At 38.6% G+C, this 24,509-nt stretch overlaps 1 protein-coding gene across 5 annotated transcripts in view; it reads left to right on the forward strand.

Moving 5' to 3' along the window:
- The window catches only part of ttll11 (tubulin tyrosine ligase-like family, member 11), a 226,157-nt gene that overhangs the window by 95,200 nt on the left and 106,448 nt on the right, over positions 1-24,509 (forward strand). For all 5 annotated transcript variants that reach the window (XM_072566444.1, XM_072566445.1, XM_072566447.1 and 2 more), the window contains 2 exons: positions 4,981-5,076; positions 10,703-10,821. In XM_072566444.1, the coding sequence (XP_072422545.1) occupies positions 4,981-5,076; positions 10,703-10,821 (215 nt within the window). The remainder of the gene's footprint in view (positions 1-4,980; positions 5,077-10,702; positions 10,822-24,509) is intronic.

A 24,509-nucleotide genomic window follows, 5' to 3' on the forward strand; every position in this document is an offset into this window, starting at 1 on the left:
ACACGGTAGTGAGTGTAAGAAAAGAGGAACAGAGCAGATGAATGTGTGACTGGAGAAGTATTGCAGGACAGTAGTTTCAGATTCCTTTGGGATTGGGACCATTTCTGTTGGGGCTGGTGTAAACTAGGTTGGTAGAGGGATGGGATCCTTGCAAATTGCTCAGAGGTGAGGACAGCTGAGGTGGAATTAGAAGTTAAAACATGAGTAAGTGAGTCTGGAAGGCAGTGGAAATATAGGCTAGACATGAGATACTTTTACAAGGCTAAATGGAATGTATTTTAATTCAAGAAACCCGGAGGAATAGAGGAGCAGAAGTTAGAGATAGGCATGTGTGCTTAGGACATCATAGTTATGATAGAGAGTTGGCTAAAAGATAGTCAGGATTGTCAGCTCAATATTCCTGGTTTTAGGATATTCAGATGATATCTAGACAGGGATTGAAGAGCGGGAGGTTGCAATGTTGATCAATGAATCATTTATTCAGTGAAGAAGGAGATTCTTGGAAGGCTCATCAAAATGAGGCCATATACTTAAAATCAAAAAACCACAAAAGGGACAAACACATTCCTGAGTGTTTATGCTTGGCTCCCAGTTTGGGAGCACAATAGTACATGGGATCCACAGCAAAGGGGTAAGTTAGATTCAAAATTGGCTGAGAAGAGGGAAGCAGAAGGTGATGATTGAGGGAAATTTCTAAGACTGGCTTTCACAGGGCTCAGTGCTGAGGCCATTGTTGTTTGTGATGTGTATTATGATTTGAAAATAAATGTAGAAAGTACGAATAAGAAGTGTGCATAGACATGAAAGTTGTTCGGAGGACAACCATAAACTGTAGAAGGATATAAAGGACTGCTTGGGTGGGCAGAACTTTGGTAAATAGAATTCAATCTGGAAAACTGAAAGGTAATATGCTAGTGGAGAGCTAGCAAGGCAAAGGATTACACTATCAATGGTAGGATCCTGGACAGTGCTAAAGAAGGTGATTAAGAAAGTATTAGAATTAGGTTTATTGTCATGTGTACTCAAGTTACAAAAGATCAGGAGTAGTGAAAGGTGTACAATGTTGCCAATACCTGGCACCATCTTAGGTACAAAAGGAAGAGAAAATAAAGAAGAAAGGTTATGCTATGTTGCAAATACACATAGATGAAATTAGGAAAATAAGAAATAAAGTAAAATGATAGACAAATACAATCTTTTTACAAGAGCTTCCATGTGGGATGACCTTCACTCTGGTCTGCTGGCAGTCACCCGCTCAGGGCAGTTGGCCACTACTATTCCAGTCCACTGGCCGTCATATCCTCCACACTCCGTTCCTGGCTGCTGGTACAAGAGGAAAAAAGACAAATGGAAAAGAAAACGAGAGAGAAAGAAAGGAGGAAAAGAAATGAATGGACGGAGCGCAAGAACTCTGGATGAAACATCCTTCTCTGCCACAATCATGGATGCTTACCTTTATTAGTCAAGGCATAGAAAACAAAGGCATGGTGATTATGCTGACATTGTATAAAATGCTCGTTAGGACACAATTGGAGTACTGCATGCAGTTCAGATCACTACATTACAGGAATGACAAGATGCACTGAAAAGCGACCAGCAGAGATTTACCTTTACCAGAATGATGCCTGGGCTGGAAGGTCTGAGCTGAGCAAAGATTGTATTGTTTAGGGTTGTTTTCCTTGAAATAGTGAAGATTAAAAGTGAATAAGATTATAAGGAAAATAGAGTCATAGAGATGTACAGCATGGAAGCAGACCCTTCGGTCCAACATGTCCATGCCTACCAGATATTTCAACCCAACCTAGTCCCACCTGCCAGCACCCGGCCCATATCCTTCCAAACCCTTCCTGTTCATATACCCATCCAAATTAAATGTTGCAATTGTACTAGCCTCCACCACATCCTCTGGCAGCTCATACCATACACATACCACCCTCTACATGAAAAGGTTGCCCCTTAGGTCTCTCTTATATCTTTCCCCTCTCACCCTAAACCTATGCCCTCTAGTTCTGGACTCCCCGACCCCAGGGAAAAGACTTTGTCTATTTATCCTATCCATGCCCCTCATAATTTTGTAAACCTCTATAAGGTCACCCGTCAGCCTCCGACACTCCAGGGAAAACAGCCCCAGCCTGTTCAGCCTCTCCCTATAGCTCAAATCCTCCAACCCTGGCAATATCCTTGTAAATCTTTTCTGAACCCTTTCAAGTTTCACAACATCTTTCCGATAGGAAGGAGACCAGAATTATGTGCCATATTCCAACAGTGGCCTAACCAATGTCCTGAACAGTTGTAACATGACCTCCCAACTGCTGTACTCAATACTCTGACCAATAAAGGAAAGCGGACCAAACACCTTCTTCACTATCCTATCTATCTGCGACTCCACTTTCAAAGAGCTATGACCCTGCACTCCAAGGTCTCTTTGTTCAGCAACACTCCCTAGGACCTTACCATTAAGTATATAGGTCCTACTAAGATTTGCTTTCCCAAAATGCAGCACCTCTCATTTATCTGAATTAAACTCCATCTGCCACTTCTCAGCCCATTGGCCCATCTGGTCCAGATCCTGTTGTAATCTGAGGTAACCTTCTTCACTGTCCACTACACCTCCAATTTTGGTGTCATCTGCAAACTTACTAACTGTACCTCTTATGCTCACATCCAAATCACTCCAGCACTCCACTGGTCACAGGCCTCCAGTCTGAAAAACAACCCTCCACCACCACCCTCTGTCTTCTACCTTTGAGCAGTTCTGTATCCAATGGCTAGTTCTCCCTTTATTCCATGAGATCTAACCTTGCTCATCAGTCTCCCATGGAGGAACATCTTACTGAAGTCCTTGTAGATCACATCTACTGCTCTGTCTTCTTCAATCCTCTTTGTTACTTCTTCAAAAACCTCAATCAAATTTGTGAGACATGATTTCCCATGCACAAAGCCATGTTGACTGTCCCTAATCAGTCCTTGCCTTTCCAAATATGTGTACATCCTGTCCCTCAGGCTTCCCTCCAACAACTTGCCCACCACTGAGGTCGGGCTCACCTGTCTATAGTTCCCTGGCTTGTCTTTACCGCCCTTCTTAAACAGTGGCACCACGTTTGCCAACCTCCAGTCTTCCGGCACCTCACCTGTGACTATCGATGATACAAATATCTCAGCAAGAGGCTCAGCAATCAGTTCTCTCGCTTCCCACAGAGTTCTTGGGTACACCTGATCAGGTCCTGGGGATTTATCCACCTTTAACCGTTTCAAGACATCCAGCACTTCGTCCTCTGTAATCTGGACATTTTGCAAGATGTCACCATCTATTTCCCTACAGTCTATATCTTCCATATACTTTTCCACAGTCAATACTGATGCAAAATATTCATTTAGTATCTCCCCCACTTTCTGTGGCTCCATATAAAGGCCACCTTGCTGATCTTTGAGGGGCCCTATTCTCTCCCTAGTTACCCTTCTGTCCTTAATATATTTGTAAAAACCCTTTTGATTCTCCTTAATTCTATTTGCCAAAGCTATCTCATGTCCCCTTTTTGCCCTCCTGATTTCCCTCTTAAGTATACTCCTATTGCTTTTATACTCTTCTGAGGATTCACTCGATCTATCCTGTCCATACCTGACATATGCTTCCTTCTTTTTCTTAACCAAACCCTCAATTTCTTTCATCATCCAGCATTCCCTAAACCTACCAGCCTTCCCTTTCACCGACAGGAATATACTTTCTCTGGATTATTGTTATCTCATTTCTGAAGGCTTCCCATTTTCCAGCCATCCCTTTACCTGTGAACATCTGCCTCTAATCAGCTTTTGAAAGTTCTTGCCTAATACTGTCAAAATTGACCTTTCTCCAATTTAGAACTTCAACTTTTAGATCTGGTCTATCCTTTTCCATCACTATTTTAAAATGAATAGAATTATAGTCGCTGGCCCCAAAGTGCTCCCCCACTGACACCACAGTCACCTGCCCTGCCTTATTTCCCAAGAGTAGGTCAAGTTTTGCACCTTCTCGAGTGGGTACATCCACATACTGAATCAGAAAATTGTCTAGTACGCACTTAAGAAATTCCTCTTCATCTAAATCTTTAACACTATGGCAGTCCCAGTCGATGTTTGGAAAGTTAAAATTCCCTACCAAAGCCACCCTATTATTCTTACAGATAGCTGAGATCTCCTTACAAGTTTGTTTCTCAATATCCCTCTGACTATTTGGGGGTCTATAATACAATCCCAATAAGGTGATCATTGCTTTCTTATTTCTCAGTTCCACCCAAATAACTTCCCTGGATGTATTTCTGGGAATATCCTCCCTCAGCACAGCTGTAATGCTATCTCTTATCAAAAATGCCACTCCCCCTCCTCTCTTGCCTTCCTTTCTATCCTTCCTGTAGCATTTGTATCCTGGAACATTAAGCTGCTAGTCCTGCCCATCCCTGAGCCATGTTTCTGTAATTGCTATGATATCCCAGTCCCATGTTCCTAACCATGCCCTGAGTTAATCTGCCTTCCCTGTTAGGCCCCTTGCATTGAAATAAATGCAGTTTAATTTATTAGTCCTACCTTGTCCCTGCCTGCTTTTTTTCCATTAGTAGAGGCGTCATTAATCAAGGGGCATAGATTTAAGGTCAAAGGTTAGGGTTAGGCTATTTTGTGGTTGTCACTTAGTATCCTCTTAAATTTTAGTTTACTATCTTTATGCACAGCATTTTGAAACTTGACATTGATTCCCTTTTATCATGTGGCTTGCCAGTTTCTCAGTTCATTTCACCTCACTTTGTTAAATTTTTCTAAAATTTGCCCTATTCTAATCTGATTTTATTTTTATGCTTTTTTCCCCCTCTTTCTATCGGGAATTTAAACCTAATCATATTACAACCTCTAGTCTCCTGCATTTAATTATAAATGGAAAGTGAAGATAATGGCTAAAATGAAATATTAAAATTTTATGGTCTCTAATGAATTGTACTATTATTTACACAGATTTTAGGATTTGATATACTTCTGATGAAAAACATGAAGCCTATTTTATTGGAGGTGAATGCCAATCCCAGCATGAGAATAGAGCATGAACAGGAGGTAAGAGGCCTGGAGCCACTTGGCGCATTAAAATGTTTGCCTTAACACATTGAAGGAAAACATTGGCATAGCTGACTAAGATACTATTCAAATTGATATATTTCAACTCTTAAAACGAGTTCAAATCAGTCATAGAAAAAGTGAAGATGTAATTTGGTTAAGGTGACAGATACATTGGGTTGGCTATCATCTTCAATGTCACATGTCACAGGTTTGGTCACCATGTAATATGATTATTATGTTTTTGTACAGAGATTTTATGTAGAATTTGACCCAAATAGAAATTGAAAATGCTATAATTTTAGTTTCTAAAGTTTTCTAAAGCAATGATTGTGCTCTAGGTGTTGTTTAGTGACATTAAGAATCGCACAGTACTTGTTACTTAGGTATTTTTAAGGGAAGTTTTTTTTTCTTTTTTGGATACTTCATCCCTTAATATTCGTGATCACCTTGCAATATATGCCTTTTCCAGATTGGAAGCCGAGTATGTTACCTGCTACAAAAAAACTTTTGCCTTACTGAAATCACTGGGTTACCCAAAAATGATGTATACCTTTATGATAAGTCCTACTCTTTCAACAGCAGTGTGGAGTGTGTTGTTAGCATGGACCCACATCACATTGTACTATGGCACAGTATATTGTGCTCAAACAGGATGCAATGTAATTGGTAGTAGATCATAATTATTGTGTATATTCATATAGTATACATTCAAAAATGTTAAATTATTGGAATACATCAATATACAAAATCAAAATACTACTGAAGCTGGAAATCTGAAATATTTTGAGTGGTCATTGACCTGAAACATTAACACCCTTTCACCTTACAGATGCTGCTTGACCTGCTGAATATTTCCAATATTTTTTGTTTGTGCTTTTAATGTACAGAACAGGTTGCATTTCAGAAGTGTTACAATTTAACAATCATAATGGTTTCTCACAATATTAACAAATCTAGGTGTTCTGTAAAGGTTATGTACTTTTGAACAATCTCTTTGGCAGGTATTAGATTCATTATGTCAGCACAAGAAGCTGAACAAAGCTCACATGTCATCAAAAGTTACAGTCTACTCTCATTACCTGTTGCTTTAACATATGCAAAAATGAATATTGGTGTGAAATCAATTTACAAGTTCTCATGTTGTATGCTGATTCTAGTGTAATATGATTTACTTCCTCTTCAGAATAACAAATTGCTATTTATTTAGCTTGGTTGTTAGATTTTTGATCTATACTGTGAAATGTGAAAATTAATACAGTGGCAATTTTTTTCATTGATAGTAGCACATGTAGAAATGCCTTCTGTCAATAATGTTATTTAAAAGGTCAATCAGTAAAAAAAACAGGGTATACTAATAACAGGCATATCATTGACTTACAGCTTTAACCTTAGGGACTTGGTCATGTTTTTATGTTTTGATTTGCATTGCCAAACAATCTTTTACCTTGGTCTTTCCCTCCAAGATTTGTGAAGCATCTCTGCTTTTCTTATATTTCATGCCTGGGTACTGATGTTTCTGAGATGGAAAATATGGAACAGTTTATTATAATGAATATTATATTTCTGTATAACCACAGTATTGTTACATATGAATTAAAATTAAAGTTTTAAAATGCTGAGTTTGAAAAACACTTTAAATACATTACATGCTTAAAATCATGTAATAATGATTAGATTACTTACAGTGTGGAAACAGGCCCTTCGGCCCAACAAGTCCACACCGACCCGCCGAAGCTTAACCCACCCATTCCCCTACATTTACCCCTATACCTAACACTATGGGCAATTTAGCATGGCCAATTTACCTGACCTGCACATCTTTGGACTGTGGGAGGAAACCGGAGAAAGCAGACACGGGGAGAATGTGCAAACTCCACACAGTCAGTCGCCTGAGTCGGGAATTGAACCCGGGTCTCTGGCGCTGTGAGGCAACAGTGCTAACCACTGTGCCACCGTGCTGCCCATATGAAAGGGATATTCCTTGCAAGCTTTGCTGCTTGTGTAGCTATATGCTTTCACACCAGGATATCAAGTATAGTTCTGGCAATAAGTCATCCACCTGAATGTTAACATTTTTGACACAGATGCTGCCAGATCTGCAGAGTATTTCCAGATTTTTCAGTCTTAATTTCAGGTTTCAAGTGTGCAGTATTTTGCCTTTGTACCCCATATATTAAGCACTTTATCCATGTGTAGGAGTAATGTAGTCATCTCCACAGAATCACAACAACTACACTGATGGAATTGAGGCACTTTGTCTTTTCCCCTCCCCATTTTGGGTGCAAAAGGTCAGACTGCATTCAAAGCATTTTTGTGTGACCTGACATGAACTCCTCCCAGGATCCAATTGTTACGCTAAGCCTGATACATCAATGCCAGGGATGGTTCCAAGGCAAAAAAACAGAAATTGCTGGAAAATCTCAGTAATTGGATCCTGGAATGTTAACTCTGATTTCTGTTCACAGATGCTGCCAGACCTGCTGAGATTTTCCAACAATTTCTGTTTTGTTTCAGATTTCCAGCACCTGCAGTTCTTTCAGTGTTTTGTCATGGATTCCAAGAGAAGGCACCCTTATTGGTAGTTATCACTGTGAATGTGACCTGACAGAATGAGAAGAGTATGATGCCTGTGTAGCATCATTAAGTTTAAATTTTTATTGTTCTGTTTATTCCAGGCAGAAAAATTCTACTCCTTCCTTGGAAAATGCAAAAACATCAAGAAGCTTTTTTTTTCTGTAGTAGAGTAATGTTTTCTGTCTGCTGGTAGAACCAATTTTGCTCTAATACACAGTAGAGAGCTGTGTATTATAAAGCAGAGCTACCTGTAAATTAACTTAAGGTTTAGAAATGCATGGTTTACAAATTTTTTTAAATGAGTAGCATAAGAAGATACTGAATAATTCACCTTGTGATCAATTAATATGTTTCAACATTTCTTGATCATAAGTAATTATGGAATACAGGCTGTTCTGTTATAACACACATTTTGCTAACACAAATTCACTAATGCAATTGACAAATTAGGGACACTATTTCTAAAGCACACATTTTTAAAATGTATGTTAGCTGTAACGCAATTACCTTGCCCACACTTTAAGCACTGTTTCTAAAGTGCAATTTTTCTATAATGCGGGGTTGCACAAGAACACAACCATTGCATTTTAGCAGAATGACCGTTATGCATTATAATTAATGCTTTGATCTGTGGTTCTCTCTAATATTCACCATTACTAAAATGTACCACATGATTCTGCAGTTACCATTGCAATTAAGGACTATTCACCTAATGTCCTTGATGAATGTTGCATGCCTAACTGCCCAGTATTGTGCACATAAAATTATTTTAGTTTTAATTCATGCTGTTGTTGCTATGGGGACCTGTGAAGCTATCATGTGAAACTGCTGTTTATACAGAAATCCTGTCTGGAGTAACAGTCAGCATTATATAAGAAGAAACATAATTATTAAATAAACCGGGCATTATTCAGATGAGGCATATATTCCTTTCATAAAGCATTTCTACCTGTTTTACTTTGGTTCATATCTGAACTGTAAATCGATTGCAAGATCAAGGATGCTGTGTACTGCTCTTCAACACTTTTGCCCATGAATTCAGTTCATCAAATGAATGCGGTGTAACATAGTGGAGTGCACCTTCTAGCAAATGGTGGGTATAGTGCCATAACTTATTTTGCCAACTAAAATTGAGCAATATTTTCTTGACTTAATTTTAGGGTTTTCGGCCATCCCTGAAATATATATTTAGTTGGATGTTGAGAGAGTGCAATTTGTGTATTTTGATTAAATCTCAGCTGAGTTCATTTGACAATACTGTCTGATTTAATTTGGTCAAATGGAATGAGACTCTGTTGAAAACATCTGAGAAAAAGCAAAAAGAATGCCTGGATTAAGGATTTATTTGACATAAGCATTGCTTGAAATTGATGCCCATCACCCAGCCCTGATATTTCACCCTATTTATTCATCAAGGCAGCACTGAAAGAACTAAAGTAAATATTCTTTGCTAACTTCAAAGAAAAAGGAGGGTTTATACATGTCAGAATTAAAAAATCTTCAGTGAGCAAATACATTTTATCAAATCACATAAGGCTTATTGAGGAAGGGACTGCAGTAATGGAAAATGAATAATATTAATTATAAATTATGCAAAAGTCCAAATCCAACCAAGAAAGAGATTTATGCCTTAGTCTTGGAGGGGTGACGGGTGGTGGGAGGTGGGGGAGAACATGTGATAAAATGTGACTGAGATTGAACTTCACAGCTTGGTCTAAAAGAAATTAACAGATTATTTCAAAATTTTGAGGTATTTACGTTTAAAACACCTAGATTGGGACTTGCATTACCTAATTTGGTACCCTCATTCCTGTGGCATCAAGACAAGTGTATAGATTGTGTTATGATCCTAATGGATGTCACTTCTGTTAATGTGATATAAAAGTAGTGTTAAGATAATATTTTGATGGGAAATGAAAATGCCTCTTAAAGATATATTTTCGTTTTTCTTCACAGGGAGGTGTGATGTATGGTGTTTGGTTTATATGTTCATAGCATTTATTTTGAAGTTGGGATTTTGAATGAATGGCATGTAGGTTTTGTTGTGTGCATATGAGAGGGTTTTAACCATTAATTTGTCAATGTTTATGGAGTTTTAAACCAGTATGAGAATGCATTCTTGGAGTGATAATGGAAATAGGTTTGCATTATGAGAGTGGTTACAGTTGGACAACTGGACATCGTAAACATTGAAAAACATTAACTTGCTTTTTTCTTAGAAAAGTCCAGGCTTTCTTTTGCTTTTGGAAAACCCCAGAGTATAGAAAGCTTGTTATTTCAATTTGTAGAAAGCCTGGTTGAAGTTAGATGTAAGAAAGTCTCTCCTGGAAAAAAGAGCGAATTCAAACCAGTTTTTTAAAATAAAGGTTACCTCAATATAAGGGCTTAGTTTGAAGTTCCAGACCAGAAGTGTTCAGATAGAACACTGGAGGAGTTATTTGAAGCTAAGAAAATTTAGGGTCAGTTACATGACTAATCAGGAAAGGGCTATCAAACTGTCAAGATCAGAATATGGAATAAACCATTAAATCAAGCCTATAGATAGCATTTGAGCATTGCAAAGTGATAGCATTGGGATAGATGGAAATTTATTTTACTGTGTTTTGATATCTTTTGAATTGCATTATTTGTAAATAGTTTGGTTTTTTATTTTCATTTCTTTTATGTAGTAAACAATTTTTATTGTTGAATCCAAATTTGCCACATTTCATGTGTTTCACCATCGTATTAAATAAATAAAAGCACAAAATGTGATCTATCAAGCTAGATAGCAGTCTGGAATCTGCCTTCTCTAGTAGTAATAGCAGCTAGGATCATAACAAAATATCTTCCTTAATCTGGCTCTGTGTACTTTTGTACTTCACTATGTGAGATCGAGGGATTGAAATTATAACTTTTGAAATATTGTTACTCTGTCCAAGGACTGTGGCTTATTTGTGAACTGTTTTTAAAGATGAGATGTGAGAAAACTTGCAAAGATTTGTGGTGTAATGTAGAATTTAGGAAGCCTCTGCTGAAGTGTGGTTTTGAAGTGTTGTTTGTTCCACAGATTTCTCCTGGACTCTTTGAATATGTTGCTAGTCCTGTGGATGAAGAAATAAAAGTTGCCATCATTAGAGATACACTTTGTTTGGTTGATCCAGCACTTAAAAAAAACAACCGTCATCAGTAAGTGTATAATTTTTGTTTTAAATGTTCATTTTCCTAATCATAGGCTCTTGATTTCTTTTGAACACTGCAGCATTTGGAACATTTTTTTTCTTTGTTCACAGCTAATACTATTTTATTATCACAACTTAAAATATTTTCCCTTGAGTTTGGGGTTAGGGGGAGCCAGAACAGCCCATAACTGCTACTAGTTGATAGAAAAGACAAGACAAAATGTTGAAGTCCCAGATTATTAAGTATTATTGATGAATATCAGTTCTTGCTGTATCTTGGGCTACATCGGATCTAATAGTAGATGTTGCAAGAATTTACATGAAATAAATCATATGCTGAATTGCACATCAGGTTACCTAATGTTACAAAAATGACATTATCAGATGATGCCCTGTGTATCCAGACCCTCCAGACATTTGCTATGCTGTTGTTCATTCTTTTACAGAATTCTATAGCTGTTGCAAATAACTTCCTAATGCAAACAGATGAAGAAAATTGTTACTTATGGTTAAGCTTGACAGAATAATGTATAGTAAAAAGGTAACTACTAAAATACCATCTGAAGACAAGTCTGTGACCATCGATTTTAAAACTTTTTTTTATTAAGTTCTTTATGTACCACAGTCGATTCTGACATAACGCAATAGTTCTGTTCTTATGCAATCTCATGGTATAAGAAAATCACGCAATAACCACCCAATTGAAACTCGTGGGACTGGAATCACATTATAGCCAATATTGGTAAGGAAAGTTCTCGTTCTACAAATAACGGTCTAAATTCTTCAATTGCGTTAAAGCCAATTCGCATTGAAAAAACACGCATTATAGCAGAACCAACTGTACATTCTGTCTTAAATGTCCATTCTATATTGACTAAAAGCATATTGGAACAGGCATTCCAGGTAATCATTTAATACAAAGTTTATATACTATTTTTACAATATGATCCTATTTTAATACTTGGAAATTTACATGACTCCAAACATCAACAGAAACAAAACAGCATAACATTCAGTATGTAACTATTAAATTGTTTATTAAATCAACATCTAGTATCATAAATATGAGTTTGTATTTTTAAGGTCTTTCGTAAAAATGGTATTATTTTATGAACTCACAACTTCAAGCGGGATCTGATCTGCTCTAGCTCATGGTCCTTGCCCAAGAAGAAACTGAATTGCAGGTTAAGGTGGCTTATAGAGTCAGAGTCACGCAGCACAAAAACAGACCCCCTTGGTCCAACTCATCCATGCTCATTGAATGTTTTTAAGACAATGATAGATTTTTGAACTGCAAAGAATTTTAAGGGTTATGGTGAGTAAGGGGGTAAATGGAGCTGAGTCCATGGAAAGATCGACTGGCAGAGCAGCCTCGATGGTCCAGATGGCCTATTTCTGCTTCTAGTTCTTATGTTCTTACGCCGAACATGTTTCCCAAGCTGAACTCGCCCTAATTGCCTGTGTTTGGCCAATATATCTGGAAACCTTTCCTATTCATGTACCTGTTCAAATGTCTTCTAAATGTTGTAATTGTACCTGCCTCCATTACTTCCTCCGGCAGCTAAATTCCATATATCACCACCTTCTGTATAAAAACAAAATGCATATACAAGCAAGTCAGGGCAGTGCTGGAGTGAAGATTATCTTGGATAAGTAAGGAAATAGAGCTGAGACTACCGTCAGATAAGCAATTATCTTATTAAATGGTAAAGCGGACTCAAGGGCCAAAAGGCTGACTCTTGCTCCTAACTTGTACGTTCATATGATTCTACTTGGACAAGATAAAATTGGAAAGGAGGAAGAGCTCAATAAGGATCTCACATTTACTTGATTTGAAGCATAGTATTGTTGCTCTAGTCTTCAGGGTTTTATCTTCTTGAAAATGTAGTCTTATCTTGAATCTTGTGCAATCCATAACAAATTGAATACCATCTGTATGAATGGAAACACCTTTACTTGTTATAGGAGTTTTCTTCATTGGCTACTCCATTGATGGAGTACCACTTCCTTCAGGAGGTGAGACAGCTTGGGGTAACAAGAGGAGAAACAAATGTATGCATGACATTCCATACAGAGCAGCAACAACCACAATTAGTAATGAAAAGCATTGATTCTAAAATTCTGCAGGGGGTTTTAAGACTATTTGGGGAAAATGGTATAAATAGCCACTTTCAACTGTTTCTTTTTGTGTGTTACTGGTCTCTTCTGGGAGTTACAAAGGCAGATGATGGAAACCAGTCACTCCCAACACCATCAGAATTAATCATGTTTCTATGCGATTATCAGATAAGGATTTATGTTAATGTCTGAAGTTAGTGGAAACAATTTGCAGCCAACCTGTCAATCTTCTGTCCCTTATTGCCAAAATGAGATGTCAGGTTGAGCTAACCAAAAAGCAGTCTGTCAAGATGGCCATTATGTTAATATCTGGAGCTTTCATCAGCAAAAATCTTGCCTCAATATACATTAACAAAAATCACTTGCTACCTCACTTTCCTGTCTGCAATATCAGCTTGGGAATTGCAGATTTAGTAACAAAATGATCTAATAGCTGCATTGCTTCTTTGTTATGCAAACTTTGTGCTTCTAAAGTTGTCAGTAGACTATTGCAGCCAGTTTGTTGTGATAGGTTGAAACGTAAATAGCCTCACTGGTGGGTATTAGTTTGTAATTTGTTTTTGTCATTAGTACAGTTTTTATGTACACACAGAATTTGATCAAGAGAAGTTGTTTCTGAGTGTCCTAGAAGTAAGGTGTAAAGAATAAAAATGTCTTCTATAACAAATATCTTAATAATTTGTGAAGATTTAACATTATATTCTCTAGCACTTTCTGACTTACTCTAAATTGCATCAATATTGAAGGTGAAAAGAATTTCAAATGACTCTTCCTCTCGTCCTGTATCACTCCCCCCAAAATGTTCTCTCCTTGTTCTCCAAAAATGTAATTAGAGTAGTCACCTTTCACTTGAAATACTAAATTGAGGTCCAATGCTCCTCCTCAGTGAATGTTAAAAATCTCATGGCAGCATGCCTTATTTTTCTTTTCTTTATTAATAATTACATAGAAATATGATTAATCCTGATGGTGTTGGGTATGAGTGGTTGCTATCATTTGCCTTTGTAACTCCCACAGGAGGCCAGTAACATGCAAAAAATGAACTGAAAGTGGCTATTTATACCATTTTTCAAAACAGTCTTCACCCATTGGAAACTGAAAAGCTCCCTGTGGAGCTTTAGGATCGATACTTTTCAATATTAATTGCAGATTGTTGCTTGTTCATATGTGCCATGCATATGTTTGTTTCTCTTTTTTTCTGTTACAGTTATCACTAGCCACCATGACTAAAAGAATTTATGTAGCCCTTCACATCATTACTGTTGGTGGCAAGACCTAGCTGTGCCAAATTTCTGTTTCCCTACAGTGAATACATTTCAAAATTCTCTGTTAAGAATGCCCTGAAGTTGTAAAGGCAATTTTATAAATGCTACTTTATTGTTTTTTCCACCGCATACCATTTTGACAAGCAAGTGATTATGTGGTTCCAAGGCATGACAGTGCTATGTTGGAATTGACAACATAAAAGATCTGAATCAACTGACATTTCCCTCAATTTTTGGGTGATCTACAAGTCCTGCCATGATTCTGGTTCTTTATTGCAACACATATTTGAATGAGAGATTGGGTTCAACTGTCATCTTATCAATCAATAGACAGCACTGTGTCAACTTCTAGCCCTCCACTTTAACGGTTTGTAATCTCAATTAAATAAACGCCCTTGTTAGGATAGCCGAAATATCTGTATTTATGTAATTCAAGAAGGGCTGCCATATTTTATAAAATAATTCAGTCTTTCGGTGCACCATATTTGTAAGGAAGTCAAGGGGAATACATTCCATAATTAATCTGTGCCAGTTTGAAAGTCCAGGGGGGCCCTCAGCCACCCAGTTCACCAAAATATTTTTCCTTGCACAGAAAGAGAGATTAGAAAAAAGTCTCTTCCCGTGCATATCCAGGGAGGGAAAGTTCGAAAAGCCCAAAAGGAGAGATACAGGGTCCACTTTAATTTCCGTTCTTAGAATTTCTGTCAGGGTACTTGCTACTTTAGTCCAATATCTACGGATCTTATGACAGGTCCATAGGCAATGTACAATAGTGCCCATCTCTATTTTGCATTTGGGACACATTGGAGATGCTCCTGCCTTAAATTTTGCCAATCGAACCGGTGTTATATGGGCCCTATGAAGTATCTTCAGCTGGATAGCCTGGGTTCTGTTACAGATAGTAATTCTTCTAGCGTTTTCCCAAATATCATTCCACATTTCTATAGAGATTTCTAGTCCCAAATCCTGATCGCATGTTTTAAGCAGATTATCCTTATCTCCCGATACTTCATCATGTAGTAAATGATAAATAGTACTGATGGAGGATACCCCACTGGTCGTAGGACACTGCATTCTCTATCTGATTTATAAAGACTATCTAATAACGTAGTCTTCTTCTGTATAGTCTCGAATTTGGAAGTATCGAAAGAGGTCTCCATTAGCTAATCCGAATTTCTGACGCAGCTGTTCAAAAGACATCAAGACCCCATCTTTAAATAGGTCCCCGAGACATGAGATACCCCTTGATCTCCAGAGTTTAAAAGTGGCATCTGTAAACCCCGGTTGGAATCCCCATGCTCCCACTATCGGCGCATAGGGGGACGTTTTATGTGAGTTGCCCTCATTTTGCCGCATCATATTCCAAGCTTTAATTGTGTTTAGTATTATAGGGTTTTTACAGTGATCCGTAATGATTTTCCTCTTGTCTGAAAATAAAAGGTTAATAAGTGGGTATTCTATTTGAGAGTCCTCGATGTCCAGCCAGATTGATTGTGGATCAGACAAGACCCAATCAGCTATGTAACTTAATAGGGAGCTTAACTGATATTTCCTAAAATCTGGGAAGTCCAATCCTCCCCTAGTCTGTGGAAGCTGTAGCTTCTTAATGAGGGGCCGTCTATGATTCCAGATAAAGGAACCCAATCAGCCATATAATTTACGTAGTGTTAGCCTCGGCAGCATCACCGGAAGCATTCTCATAGGGTATAGGAGACGGGGCAGGACATTCATTTTAATTAGTGCTATTCTACCCAACCAGGAAATTGGAAGGTCTCCCCATCGCTGGAGGTCCTACCTTATCCTTTCCAGTAAATGCACAAAGTTAGCCTTGTATAACTGACCAAATATTGGGGTAATAAAAATACCTAAATATAAGAAACCCTCCAGGGACCAACGAAAGGGAAAAAGGGATCCGTCCACTAAGTGGGGTATCATAGCAAGGCCACCCATTGGCATAGCCTCCAATTTTGAAAAATTAATTTTATAGCCTGAGAATGCGCTAAATGTATTAATAACTTGGATTAAGCAAGGTACGGACATCAGAGGATTACTGAGGAATAGAAGAACATCATCTGCATAGAGGGTGATTTTATGTTTACCTGTACCGATCCTCGGGGCCGTTATATTAGGATCAGCCCGTATAGCTTCTCCTAGTGGTTCAATTATTAGCGTAAATAACAATGGTGAGAGAGGGCATCCCTGACGGCAGTCCCTACCCACACTGAAGCTATCCGGACCTAATCCATTGGTAACCACAACTGCTTTGGGATCACTATACAATGTTGAGACCCATTTGGCCTGTCCAACGCCAAACCTTTCCAATGTGTAAAACAAATATGACCATTCAACCCTATCAAATGCCTTTTCCGCATCTAATGAAACTACTACTCCTGGTATCTTGCCCTGATGACAGGCTTGAATCATATTCAAAACCCTTCTAATATTATTAGATGATCTCCAGCCCTTAATAAACCCCGTCTGATCCTCCTTTATAATATGTGGTAGTACCCTTTCTAGTCTCAATGCTAATGTTTTAGAAAGGATTTTAAAATCTACATTTAGCAAGGATATTGGTCTGTCTGACATACAATCTTCTGGATCCTTTCTTTTTTTAAGGATAAGAGAGATATTTGCCTCTTTCAGCGAAGGCGGGAGACAGCCCTGACTATATGCATAGTTATACATGTCCATAAGTGGACCAGCCAATATTTCTGTAAATTCTTTATAGAATTCAGCTTGAAAACCATCTGGGCCAGGAGCCTTACCGCTCTGAAGTTGCCTAATTGCATCAAGTATTTCTTGGACTGTTAGAGGAGCATTTAGGACTGATACCTGTTCCGGAATTAGACCTGGAAAGGTCAAATTTTTTAAAAAATGACTGCATCCTCCTAGTCCTATCTTCACAATCCTTCGATTTATATAACTCAATAAAATTCTCTCAAGATCGCATTAATCTTTTTATGACCATGAGTCAAAATACCCGTAATTTCCTTGATAGACGTAATAGTTTGAGGGGCCTTTTCTTTCTTTGCAAGAAATGCTAAGTATCTACCCGGTTTGTCGCAATATTCATATAACCTTTGTTTTGCAAATAATATTTCCCTCTTAGCCGTTTGAGTAAGCGTAGTGTTTAGAGCTGTCCTAAGAGCCGTAATCCTTTGCAATTTAATAATAGAAGGTGTATCAGTGTATGCTGTTTCAGCTGCTTTTAAGCGGGCTTCAGCAGACGCTGTTCTCCCTTCAAATTTTTCGGGGTCGCTGAGTAGGAGATGATCAAACCTCGCGTATAAGCTTTGATGGTCTCCCACATCATTGATGGGTTGCTAGCCGTACCTGAATTAATTTCTAAAAAAGTTTTAAATTCTTGAGAGAAGTACTTGACGAATTTACTATCTTTCATTAGGAAGGGGTCCATACGCCAATGCAGAGGGGATGTCCCATTGTTCCTCGCCTTAGTTTCCATATATACAGAAGCGTGGTCGGAAACTGCTATACTACCTATTTTACAGGATGATATGGAATTTAAAAAAAATGAGGGGGCAAAAAACATATCAACTCTGGTATGACATTTATGTGGATTGGAGTGGAAAGAAAAATCTCTGCCCTGTGGATGAAGACATCTCCATATATCTACTAATCCTAATTCTTTGTTCAGATCCACCAATTGTCTAGATCTGGGAGATACTCCTGCAGTACTCTTGGGAATCCTATCTATTTCCGGATCCATAATACAATTAAAGTCTCCCCCTATAATTGTATGATGGGCACCAAAAGCCATCAGTTTTGAAAAGGCTTCCGTTATAAATTTAAAGGGGTGTGCCAAGGGGTAGTACAAATTTAAAATCCCATATTCCTCTCCATTTATGAGGGCTTTAATCAAAATATATCGTCCAGATTCGTCTTTTATCTGATTTAGGATTTTGAAAGGGAAATTCTTCCGAACAAGAATAACAACTCCCCTGCTTTTTGAGCTAAAAGAAGAAAAAAAGGCCTGATCAAATCTACCCTGTCGTAATTTCAAGTGTTCTTTATCCGACAGGTGTGTCTCCTGTAGGAGAGCTATATCAACTCTTTTTTTCTTAAGATTTGATAATATTTTCTTCCTTTAGACTGACGAATTACTCCCCTTGACATTCCAGGTGCACCACTTAACTGACTGATCAACCATAATCATCTGGGCAAATCCGAGACCCCTTGGGAGGGGAAACCCTATCCAGAACATCCCGAGCATAGAGCATATAAAATTTACAAAAATAAAGGCTCTCTAATACACTCACAACAGTATAATAAAAAACTATTTCTAAATAAAAAAAAGGGGTGTCACTTCCTTTCCAAAGGTCCATCATATCCTCTCCCAACCAATGCCCCACCCTTGACCCAGGCGCTCCTCAATAAAATGAGGAGAATTCAGATATAATACAAAGCTAGAGTTAACAGTGAGCACCCTACCCCCACCCATACCAACACCTGGATATATTTAGTAATGTTAATACCATATATAAACATATAACTATAAAATTACAACCTCAACAAATAATAATTAAATATAATAATACAAAATAACAAGGGAGAAACAACCCCGCTCCTAGAGACAGAGGTAAAATAGAATAAGGTAACCACCTCCCCCCACCAACACTAACCAAACCCCCCAGCATATACACATACACATACATACATATTCACACACATGTATACATACATACATAGACCCACACATATACATAAGATAATAAAAGAAACAACTCCGGCGGGGGGAGAAAATCAAATCCCTCTCTCCACCCCCCATGATAATATGATAGAGTAAGGTAAGAAAAGAAAAGGGGGGGATATAAACCAAAGCAGGGGGAAAGGCAAACCAACATCCATTATCTCTTACAGTTTATCTAAGAGAATCCAAGAATCCCTTAGCCTTTTCTGGCGATCCGAAGTTATACACGGATCCTTCATGGTTAAAGCATAGCGTTGCTGGGTAGCGTAAGGAGTACTGAATATTTAAGTCCCTTAAACATTTCTTCGCCTCGTCGAATGCCTTCCTTTGTCGGACCAGAACTGGAGAAAAGTCCTGAAATAACATGATCTTGGATCCTTTATAGATCATAGCTTGGGGGTCTTTTCCAAGATTTCTAGAAGCTTCTAGGAGTATCTGCCTCTCCCTATAGCTCTGCAGCCGGAACAGGACCGGGCGGGGGCGCTGGTTCGAGCCGGGCCCACGCATTTGGCCCATTCCATCCTTACCTGTCCTGATCCAGCTTCCAGATTTAAAAGCTGTGGCAGCCACTGCTCGAGGAATGCTGTAAGCTGGCCTTCCTCTTCCCGTTCGGGAAGGCCCAGCAAACGAATATTTTTTCGATGACCTCGATTATCGAGGTCGTCAATGTAATTCTCTAAGGTCCAGGCTCGCTGTTCAAGAGTCCGGACCCTGATCCACGGCCGATTGCGCTGTAGTTTCAGAGGTCGCAGCCTTTAACTCCACCTCTCTGACTCGGCGCTCGATTTCCTTAATGTCGTGCTTTTGCAGCGCGGCCGAGAATGAGTCCCATCGATTTCGGGACTCCTCGATAAAAGCGTCGATCTTCGCATCCAGCTTGGAGATCATCTCCACAAGGCTTGTCACTGTAGGTAAGTCCCCCGGGGTGGCTGTGGACGCCTCTGCTGCAGCTGAAGAGGGAGAGGGTGGGGGAGGGGGTCCTGCTTGCTGAGAGCTGCGGGCTCCCTTCCCTTTGGTAATTTTTACTAAATATTAGACTGTTTAAATGTAATACTAAGCAACTAATTAAATTTAACAGCTATTATGAATGATTTGGTGAGTGTGGTGGGGGTGGGTGACCCACTTTACCAATGTCTTGGGAAGAGCACTATAGACTCAGAGTTGCTGGGTCGCCGCCATCTTGGATCCCGTTCTTTATTTCTATGTATGTAGAATATGGATAGAAAGGATACATCACCCAATGGATAATGATGCATTTTTTAAATGAGGAGGTATGTCATTGTCCCTTAGCCAATTCAAAGTGTTGACACATATAATATGGATTGAATTGCATTGGGATCCATGTGTGCCATTCGCATATTGTAAATTCTGTGACTGAATAGGAAATAGAATGAAACCTGCTACTATTCATAGATGTCAAAAGATGATAAAATGAAATGTTTATTCCCTTTTGTGAGAATTCATTTCCTTGTTTGTGCAACATATACATGCATTTGGAACAATGCTTATTTTGCTGTGGATTTCAACAAAAGAATAAAAACAAATATATTATTGGGATGTCATAGAAAATCGTAGCTTATAAAATCAAGGCACAGTTGAATTATCAGACGATTTTGTTTTCAAGTATCATTTCAGGCATGGAGCAGATAACTTCAGCTACTTTCAGTGCGGCACTATGAAATACTATTCTGGTGAAATGCCATTGTTTAAGTGAACGGAGTTAAAAATCTCACAACACCAGGTTATAGTTCAACAGGTTTATTTGGAAGTACTAGCTTTCGGAGTGCTGTTCCTTCATAAGACCTTCACCTTATGATCCTGCTCCACAGCTACCTGATGAAGGAGCAGTGCTCCGAGAGCTAGTACTTCCAAATAAACCTATTGGACTATAACCTGGTGTTGTGATTTTTAACTTTTGTCGACTGCAGTCCAACACTGGCACCTCTGCATCATAAGTGAACTGAAACAAGGTTTTAATATGCTTGTTTCAGGTACTTAATAAAGATCATAGTGTTATCAAAAAAGTTCTACTGGTGTTCTGACTAATATTCTTTTCACTTCAATATTCCTTTAAGTAAATTAACTAGTTTTCATCTAATTTAAATGTAACATCTTATTGGTTACAAAATGGGTATCATTTTTGCCCAGGTATCATGAGTAAACCAACTGAAAAGTAAGATAACACCAAACTATTTCATCTTAACCTGTTCTTCCTCTGTTACATTTTGTTCATTATCACCTAGTATGCTGTGTTAAAGAAATTGCACAAACTAACTTTGTAGATCACAAGATATAATGCTGCTATAATTTAGGAATTTGTGTTAGAAATTGGAATGTACTATCACTTTTGAGTTATTACTAAAAATAAAAACAGTCAATTTTTTAATTGTTCAGAATGTTTTCTTTGTTATGCTTGTATCCTTGTTTCTAAATGTTTTATTTTTAAATATTCAAAATAGACAGTTACATTACAGGACAAATTCTCAATACTTTTGTAATAGCACAATACAGTCAAACTTATTTTTAGCTACTAATTTTCTTATTAATCGTTGGTCAAATAGGAAATTGCAATGGAAGCATGATAATGGGTTTCATCATTATTTTTAATAATTTCAAAGTTTGAACTCATTGAAAAGAATTCCACAAAGAATTGGACCCAAGTTATTTTAGCACATGAACAGTTTACAAACAGATGAGCTATATACTGTGGGGAAAGTCTTTGATTTGACTATAATTATCTGGAAGATTAAAACGATTGAACCATAAAAATTGAAACTAGCTTAGGAAAATCTTGGAGTAGTTCATTAGTGGGAAAATGAATGTGTCCTATTTGGCAGTTTCATATTTCAATGTTCACTTTATTAGTCATTTTACAGTCATATTGGTGAATCTTGGTGACATCAAAGAAATAACAAGCCATGTTAACAGTTGAGTACAATCAGGTACAGGCAAGAAATGCAGTAGAATCACAAGATGTTGCAGCTGTTGCAGAGTGCTGGTAAGGCCACACCTGGAGTACTGTGTTCAGTTATGGTCTCCTTACTTGAGAAAGGGCGTACTGGCACTGGAGGGGGTGCAGAGGAGGTTCACTGGGTTGATTCGGGAATTGAGAGGGTTGGCTTATGATTAGAAACTGAGTAGACTGGCATTATATTCATTGGAATTCAGAAGAAAGGGGTGGGGGAATCTTATAGAAACATGTAAATTTATGAAGGGAATAGATAAGATAGAAGTAGAGAAGATGTTTCCACTGGCAGGTGAAACTAGGACAAGAGGGCATAGCCTCAAGATTAGAGGGAGCAGACTTAGGACTGAATTGAAAAGGAACTTCTTCACCCAGAGGGTTGTAAAGCTATGGAATTCCTTGCCCAGTGAAGTAGTTGATACGACTTCAGTAAATATTTTTTAAGTTAAGATATGTTTTGAATGATAAAGGTGAAAGCTCAGGTAAGTGGATCTGAGTCCATGAAAAGATCAGCAATGATCTTATTGAATGGCGGAGCAGGCTCAAACGGCCAGGTGGCCTTCTGTTCCTAATTCTTATGTTCTTGTCAGGCAAGACGTGTTAGGAGCAACTAATCCTTTTTTGAAAGGAGTTTTGGTCATTGAGAAGGTTTTTGCTAGAGAGTGGTGAGATGGCATAAAAAGGAGATTATTGCTTGTTAGCAGCTTTATTAATGATGAATGTTACCTCATTAATATACAAATTCCAGTTCTACCACACGCACTTCAAGAAAACCAAGTATTGATCATTCCTACCTGTAATGTATGTCATTGGGTTTGTGCTGCCCCTTTTAAGAAAGCAGGTTAGATAACCCAGAGGGGAGAGCTAGGGGAGGCAGACTAAAATCAGTTGTAGAGCTGAGAGCACCAACTTTAGAACGTTCCCTTTTTATGTTCTATTTATGGTTCTAGTGAGCCACAAATATCATAATTGGATTTGGCCCACAAACTGTGTTCGAATGCCATGTGTTTGTTTTTGGGATGAAGGACATCGCCTGTGCTCTGAAAACAATTGTGTGGGGTTGTGAAGGTAACATCGAGAGAAGTGGTTGCAAGGATGCCAGGGAAGAACAGTATGCACCAGGGAACGAGCCAAGAGTGGCAGTCATGAGGGGACTCAGGCTGCAGCCAACAGCTGAAGAGGGGAGTAGTCACCCAGGAGTTTACCAAAATCATTGTGGAGGTCAATTGTATGGGGCCTTGGGCTGCAGACAATGCCAAGGAAGAGTGTTACACTAACACAATAGGTGAGGAAGTGGTTGACATGGAGACTGTTCACCGAGCAGTGTTGGGCTGCAAACAGCTACTTAGACCCCAGTGGAAAGAAAAGGTCCTGCTAGCAGGAAAACAAAATGGTGGCCAATTTGGAATGATGGGACCGTCTGAAGAGACAGCAAGTTGGATTCTATACATCGAATGTTTAAATGCTTTCTTAAAGGTGAACAAAATGGCTGCAGACATAATGATACCCATTTTCTTGAGCACCATTGAGTATAAGACTTTTGCTAATGATAATGCCAGCATTTTGTATTGAGGGTGAACTGCAGTCTAAGTTTTTGGTTTATGTTTGCTTTTGATGATTCCAAATAAATGTTTATCTTTCGAATATCCAAATGTGTGTGTCCATGGCAATCCCCCACTGCTCAAATGGTAAGATGCTGTTCTGCAATGGACATAGAAAACAGAGTGGTGATGACTTAGAAGAGAGATGTAGATAAGGACAGGTGTGTGGCCTAGTTAGACATGAACAGGGACAAGAAAATGAAACTATATGTACAAGGATGTGTCACCTATGCCAGCTGTGCTATGAGCAGTCTGTATTTGGGTCTGTTGTGTCATTATATTGGCATCATAGAGTTGGCTATCAGTGGTAGTACTTGGCCAGATGTTGAGTTGGGGTTTAAAGTTCGCACTGAAGATGCCTAACTAGTCAGGCTTTCCAGCGAGTGGTGAGTTCTGTCAGCTATGAGAAGCTTGAATTGAGCTAGCATTGACAAGATGGGCATGGTAGGTAGTTGAAATGAGGGAGGTTTGAGATGATATGGCAACAATTTTGTTCACCCTGATGGAGAAAAAGCTTTCCTGAAATTCAACAAGATTGACATAGCCAAAGATTCAGTCCACTACATTTTACTTTGGCAATAGAATAACACGTTTCAAAAGTAGCCTGCTTCAGCAAAGGTTACTATGGGTAGTTACTATGGGTAGTCAGTGTTTAGCAGTCATACATTTGCTGTTACAGTACTGCCAAATATAACACAGACTTAAGTTGGTATGCACATACTAAATATTATTCAGTCAAAACTTGAATTATGCTCGCTGAGCTGTAGGTTTGACATCCAGATGTTTCATTACCTGGCTAGGTAACATCATCAGTGGCGACCTCCAAGTGAAGTGAAGCTGTTCTCTCCTGCTTTCTATTTATATGTTTGTCCTGGATGGGGTTCCTGGGGTTTATGTTGATGTCATTTCCTGTTCGTTTTCTGAGGGGTTGATAGATGGTATCTAGATCTATGTGTTTGTTTATGGTTGTGGTTGGAGTGCCAGGCCTCTAGGAATTCTCTGGCATGTCTTTGCTTAGTCTGTCCCAGGATAGATGCG

This window comes from Chiloscyllium punctatum, chromosome 49, assembly GCF_047496795.1.
Source record: "Chiloscyllium punctatum isolate Juve2018m chromosome 49, sChiPun1.3, whole genome shotgun sequence".
Lineage (NCBI taxonomy): Eukaryota > Metazoa > Chordata > Chondrichthyes > Orectolobiformes > Hemiscylliidae > Chiloscyllium > Chiloscyllium punctatum.